This window comes from Silurus meridionalis, chromosome 12 (assembly GCF_014805685.1).
Source record: "Silurus meridionalis isolate SWU-2019-XX chromosome 12, ASM1480568v1, whole genome shotgun sequence".
Classification (NCBI taxonomy): Eukaryota; Metazoa; Chordata; class Actinopteri; order Siluriformes; family Siluridae; genus Silurus; species Silurus meridionalis.
This window is the reverse complement of record NC_060895.1, coordinates 24,627,668-24,633,902: the sequence shown is the minus strand read 5'-3', so window position 1 is coordinate 24,633,902 and position 6,235 is coordinate 24,627,668. Positions and strand designations below refer to the sequence as shown.

General features: G+C 42.6%; 1 protein-coding gene and 1 long non-coding RNA gene across 2 annotated transcripts in view; both read right to left on the bottom strand.

Moving 5' to 3' along the window:
* The window catches only part of hfm1 (helicase for meiosis 1), a 35,411-nt gene extending 29,411 nt beyond the window's left edge, over positions 1–6,000 (bottom strand). Inside the window, exons 1-12 of the mRNA XM_046862470.1 lie at positions 5,754–6,000; positions 4,020–4,117; positions 3,390–3,502; positions 3,052–3,286; positions 2,628–2,872; positions 2,162–2,203; positions 2,015–2,085; positions 1,415–1,565; positions 1,077–1,311; positions 659–852; positions 194–235; positions 47–117 (exon numbers count right to left, since the gene is read on the bottom strand). Of these exons, the coding sequence (XP_046718426.1) occupies positions 47–117; positions 194–235; positions 659–852; positions 1,077–1,311; positions 1,415–1,565; positions 2,015–2,085; positions 2,162–2,203; positions 2,628–2,872; positions 3,052–3,286; positions 3,390–3,502; positions 4,020–4,093 (1,473 nt within the window). The 5' untranslated portion in view covers positions 4,094–4,117; positions 5,754–6,000. The remainder of the gene's footprint in view (positions 1–46; positions 118–193; positions 236–658; positions 853–1,076; positions 1,312–1,414; positions 1,566–2,014; positions 2,086–2,161; positions 2,204–2,627; positions 2,873–3,051; positions 3,287–3,389; positions 3,503–4,019; positions 4,118–5,753) is intronic.
* LOC124394239 lies at positions 783–1,743 on the bottom strand. Its single transcript, XR_006927456.1, has 4 exons — positions 1,694–1,743; positions 1,415–1,527; positions 1,077–1,311; positions 783–899 (listed from the first exon to the last, which is right to left on the bottom strand). It is a non-coding gene; the product is annotated as an uncharacterized LOC124394239 (long non-coding RNA).
* Positions 6,001–6,235: the final 235 nt, after the last annotated feature.

Below are 6,235 nucleotides of genomic sequence, written 5' to 3'. Positions count from 1 at the left end.
TGTAGGGTTAGGGTTAGTAAAAGAGATGTGTTTCTATAACACTCACATCATCCAGGGCTTTAGACTGCACGTAGTTGAAGTAGGGGAAGTCGTTAAAGATGCTCCTGAACTTTAGCGCTGGATGAATATCACTAAGGGATTATTACTGAGTTACAGGGTGTTTTTCCTCAGAGGGCAGGAAGGAAAAGGATACGGATTTCAGACACGGGGCGGAGGATCCCTGGTCCTGATGTGCCTTAAATGATAATTACTCATTTATTAACCTGCATGTGACTCACGTTTGTCTCGTATAAAAGATCTTTAATCGTGTTTTCTGTAGAAGCACCTCTGGACAGATGTTATTTGGCTGTGAAACATCAATGTGTCTGTTTGCGACAGTGGCTGTGAAAAGTTTGGAGACTTTCATGGGTTTTGAATCACATGCATGTTCCTTTTGTTTCTACACAACACACTCACATGCTGAGAGTGTGGAAAGCTCTTCTTCATGCTGAGGGAGAATTCTTCAATAAAAATAAAGTGGAACATCTGGACATTTATATATTTGTTTGGTTAATGTGAATCTTCATAGGGTTTGTTATATAAAAACCAAAGCAACATGCACGTGTCCCCTAGAAACCATAAACCCTCTGAACAAGTGCATGTTGTGTATCTACATCACCTTGTATCTGAAGAGGTTTGGGAGAAAAAGGGCAAACGACAGAGCAGTTCTGTTGTTGATTGTTGCGTCCCTCCTTCTTTTTGACCTCCCCGATGGAGCTACAGGAAGCAGCCGACAGGGGGCAGGAGGACGCTCTGTCGCCATAGCGACCGCAGCATCCGAAGGGTCCGATTCGATGCTGTGATGCGTCGTTGCTGAAAAGGAAACACCGTGGCGCTTCCTCATGGGAGGATTAAATAACCTACAAGGTTGTAAAGAGGAAAACGGGAAAATACAACACGTCCATTTTATTATATTGTTTTGTGAATCTTTAGCGTTTAAATTAGCGCTGTTTGTACAAGCTGTATAGAAATGTCCCTTGAGCTAGGTAGGCGTTACCATGGTTACCGTCACCCTGAAGCTGTGACACTGTGTTTACCGAGTTTTGAGTTGATTGCCAGTGGGACGAAAAAATCTTCTTCCTCCCGGGTTCTGCGGTGCGTCAGGGACGTCCTGGTGGCTACTGAGATTAGGACGGAACCCAGACACAGATATTTCAGGACTCCAGACTTGGTCTTGGTCTTCACTCATCACCTGACTTTGGATGCTGTGTGCTACGGTGACGCCGGGTCTTCGGAAAGAGGGTAGAAACTTCTTTGGCCTCTGAAAGCAAGCTTGAAAGGAGAAGAGTGAGAGGGTATTGGCGTACATGGAGTTAACTAGGAAACTGCTAACCCACACCCTCAAACCTGAAGACCCTGATGTAAGAACACTGACCGGTAGAAGCCAGGCTTTCTGCCTCTTTCTGGAGCTCCTGAGTTGCCGGGATTGTTGAAATTTCAGGCGCGGCATCTAGCTTCCACGCGCTCTGCTCCTGACATAACGGCTTCCTGGAGAACAACCAGAAGATCAAATGCAAAACAGAAACCTATTACAGATGCATCAGCTGAATAAGGTGTCTAAATCAACATCTTTCATTCTTTGTCATGTTCCTCAAACCATTCCTGAACAGTGACTTCCAGTGTGAATGTGCAAGAAGATTCATCCAGCATTAACCTTCTCCAGCAAATGCAGAGAGTAGATGATCTGTGAGATTAGATCATTCGTGCCGCCCTTCGTGCCTCGTGAGCCTTGAGCCCTGTCACCAGTTCACCAGATGGTCTTCCTTGGAGAGATTTTGGTAGGTGCCCCCCCCCACAAAACCCCTCTGACCTGGTCATCCAAATATCACCCTTTAGACCTTGTTTAAGTCGCTCAAACGCCTACACTTGGCACACACACGTTTCCTTCCTCCAACACCTCAGGAATCAGTTAGAGAGGAGAACAAGTCGTGTAGGGTTAGGGTTAGTAAAAGAGATGTGTTTCTATAACACTCACATCATCCAGGGCTTTAGACTGCACGTAGTTGAAGTAGGGGAAGTCGTTAAAGATGCTCCTGAACTTTAGCGCTGGATGAATATCACTAAGGGATTATTACTGAGTTACAGGGTGTTTTTCCTCAGAGGGCAGGAAGGAAAAGGATACGGATTTCAGACACGGGGCGGAGGATCCCTGGTCCTGATGTGCCTTAAATGATAATTACTCATTTATTAACCTGCATGTGACTCACGTTTGTCTCGTATAAAAGATCTTTAATCGTGTTTTCTGTAGAAGCACCTCTGGACAGATGTTATTTGGCTGTGAAACATCAATGTGTCTGTTTGCGACAGTGGCTGTGAAAAGTTTGGAGACTTTCATGGGTTTTGAATCACATGCATGTTCCTTTTGTTTCTACACAACACACTCAGATGCTGAGAGTGTGGAAAGCTCTTCTTCATGCTGAGGGAGAATTCTTCAATAAAAATAAAGTGGAACATCTGGACATTTATATATTTGTTTGGTTAATGTGAATCTTCATAGGGTTTGTTATATAAAAACCAAAGCAACATGCACGTGTCCCCTAGAAACCATAAACCCCTCTGAACAAGTGCATGTTGTGTATCTACATCACCTTGTATCTGAAGAGGTTTGGGAGAAAAAGGGCGAACGACAGAGCAGTTCTGTTGTTGATTGTTGCGTCCCTCCTTCTTTTTGACCTCCCCGATGGAGCTACAGGAAGCAGCTTCGACAGGGGGCAGGGGAGGACGCTCTGTCGCCATAGCGACCGCAGCATCCGAAGGGTCCGATTCGATGCTGTGATGCGTCGTTGCTGAAAAGGAAACACCGTGGCGCTTCCTCATGGGAGGATTAAATAACCTACAAGGTTGTAAAGAGGAAAACGGGAAAATACAACACGTCCATTTTATTATATTGTTTTGTGAATCTTTAGCGTTTAAATTAGCGCGCTGTTTGTACAAGCTGTATAGAAATGTCCCTTGAGCTAGGTAGGCGTTACCATGGTTACCGTCACCCTGAAGCTGTGACACTGTGTTTACCGAGTTTTGAGTTGATTGCCAGTGGGACGAAAAAATCTTCTTCCTCCCGGGTTCTGCGGTGCGTCAGGGACGTCCTGGTGGCTACTGAGATTAGGACGGAACCCAGACACAGATATTTCAGGACTCCAGACTTGGTCTTGGTCTTCACTCATCACCTGACTTTGGATGCTGTGTGCTACGGTGACGCCGGGTCTTCGGAAAGAGGGTAGAAACTTCTTTGGCCTCTGAAAGCAAGCTTGAAAGGAGAAGAGTGAGAGGGTATTGGCGTTCATGGAGTTAACCAGGAAACTGCTAACCCACACCCTCAAACCTGAAGACCCTGATGTAAGAACACTGACCGGTAGAAGCCAGGCTTTCTGCCTCTTTCTGGAGCTCCTGAGTTGCCGGGATTGTTGAAATTTCAGGCGCGGCATCTAGCTTCCACGCGCTCTGCTCCTGACATAACGGCTTCCTGGAGAACAACCAGAAGATCAAATGCAAAACAGAAACCTATTACAGATGCATCAGCTGAATAAGGTGTCTAAATCAACATCTTTCATTCTTTGTCATGTTCCTCAAACCATTCCTGAACAGTGACTTCCAGTGTGAATGTGCAAGAAGATTCATCCAGCATTAACCTTCTCCAGCAAATGCAGAGAGTAGATGATCTGTGAGATTAGATCATTCGTGCCGCCCTTCGTGCCTCGTGAGCCTTGAGCCCTGTCACCAGTTCACCAGATGGTCTTCCTTGGAGAGATTTTGGTAGGTGCCCCCCCCCACAAAACCCCTCTGACCTGGTCATCCAAATATCACCCTTTAGACCTTGTTTAAGTCGCTCAAACGCCTACACTTGGCACACACACGTTTCCTTCCTCCAACACCTCAGCTTTGATCTTCACATCACCTGACAGTTCATAGTCGTGTTATCAGTGTGTGATGTAGGTTTTAAAATTCTGCCACGTTTTATGTTTGGTTTCAGGGGAACTCACACTTTCTGGACCACTGGTCTGTCAAAGAACAGGTTCTCCAGAGAAAAGGTGAACTCTGATGATGACTCCACCATCTTCTGGCTTCTTATTAAATGCAGCTGGAAACAAAACAGATGTGTGTCAGTGTCAATTATTTCAACTTAAAAAAGTAATTGATTTACAATCCCAAACATTCAGAAATAAAGAGGTGACAATTACATCTAAAACATTGATACAATAAAAATCACCATTTTAACAACCTCGATACTACACAACTAACAACCTCGATACTACACAACTAACAACCTCAATACTACACAACGAACAACCTCCGATATTACACAACGAACAACCTCCGATACTACACAACGAACAACCTCCGATATTACACAACTAACAACCTCCGATAATATACAACTAACAACCTCCGATATTACACAACTAACAACCTTAATATTACACAACTAACAACCTCCGATATTACACAACTAACAACCTCCGATAATACACAACTAACAACCTCCGATATTACACAACTAACAACCTCGATATCACACAACTAACAACCTCCGATATTACACAACTAACAACCTCCGATAATACACAACTAACAACCTCCGATATAACACAACTAACAACATCCGACATTACTCAACTAACAACCTCCAATATCACACAACTAACAACCTCGATATTACACAACTAACAACCTCGATATTACACAACTAACAACCTCGATATCACACTACTAACAACCTCCGATATCACACAACTAACAACCTCCTATATCACACAACTAACAACCTCCGATATTACACAACTAACCTCCGATATCACACAACTAACAACCTCGATATTACACAACTAACAACCTCCGATATCACACAACTAACAACCTCCGATATCACACAACTAACAACCTCAATATTACACAACTAACAACCTCCGATATTACACACTAACAACCTCGATATCACACTAACAACCTCCGATATCACACAACTAACAACCTCCGATATTACACAACTAACAACCTCGATATTACACAACTAACAACCTCGATATTACATAACTAACAACCTCGATATTACACAACTAACAACCTCGATATCACAACTAACAACCTCCGATATCACACAACTAACAACCTCCTATATCACACAACTAACAACCTCCGATATTACACAACTAACAACCTCCGATATCACACAACTAACAACCTCCGATATCACACAACTAACAACCTCCGATATCACACAACTAACAACCTTGATATTACACAACTAACAACCTCCGATATCACACTAACAACCTCGATATCACACAACTAACAACCTCGATATTACACAACTAACAACCTCCGATATCACACAACTAACAACCTCGATATCACACAACTAACAACCTCCTATATCACACAACTAACAACCTCCGATATCACACAACTAACAACCTCGATATCACACAACTAACAACCTCCGATATCACACAACTAACAACCTTGATATTACACAACTAACAACCTCGATATCACACAACTAACAACCTCCTATATCACACAACTAACAACCTCCGATATCACACAACTAACAACCTCCGATATCACACAACTAACAACCTCCGATATTACACAACTAACAACCTCAATATTACACAACTAACAACATCCGATATTACACCTAAAATAGGTAAAATAATCGATCTGCTGTTGATTTGATTATAATTATTGTGTACACTTTAGCATGCTAAGCTAACCTAGCCGGTTGGTCTCGAGACGCGATCTCGCGGTAGGCTAACTTTTTTGCTAGCTCGCAAGGCTGTATAAAATTTGCCTGCCTATATTAAACCTCAATCCGGTTGAAGGTCGAGTTTGGTTTTATTTTTCATAAAAATGTTAAAGTCGCAATTGACAAAATGAAATGCGACAAAAAAAATAAATAAACGAATAAAAATCGAACGCTATAAATAAACCCAAGGATAAGAAAATGGGTGATCCAGTGGCTTCATCTCAAATGGCATCCTAGTGCACTAGATAAGACGTCACTCTTAATCCTATGTAGGGTACATTCACGGGAAGTAGGGATGGATTTGGGACGCGACCCACCCATTAGCTACTGAAACCAAATCCTGTTCACAGAAAAATGTTTGAAATTATTTTTTTGTTTAAATAAACAAGAAATTATCGTCTTGTGAAAGTAAAAAAAAAAAGGCCCTGTTTTTTTATATAAAACATCATA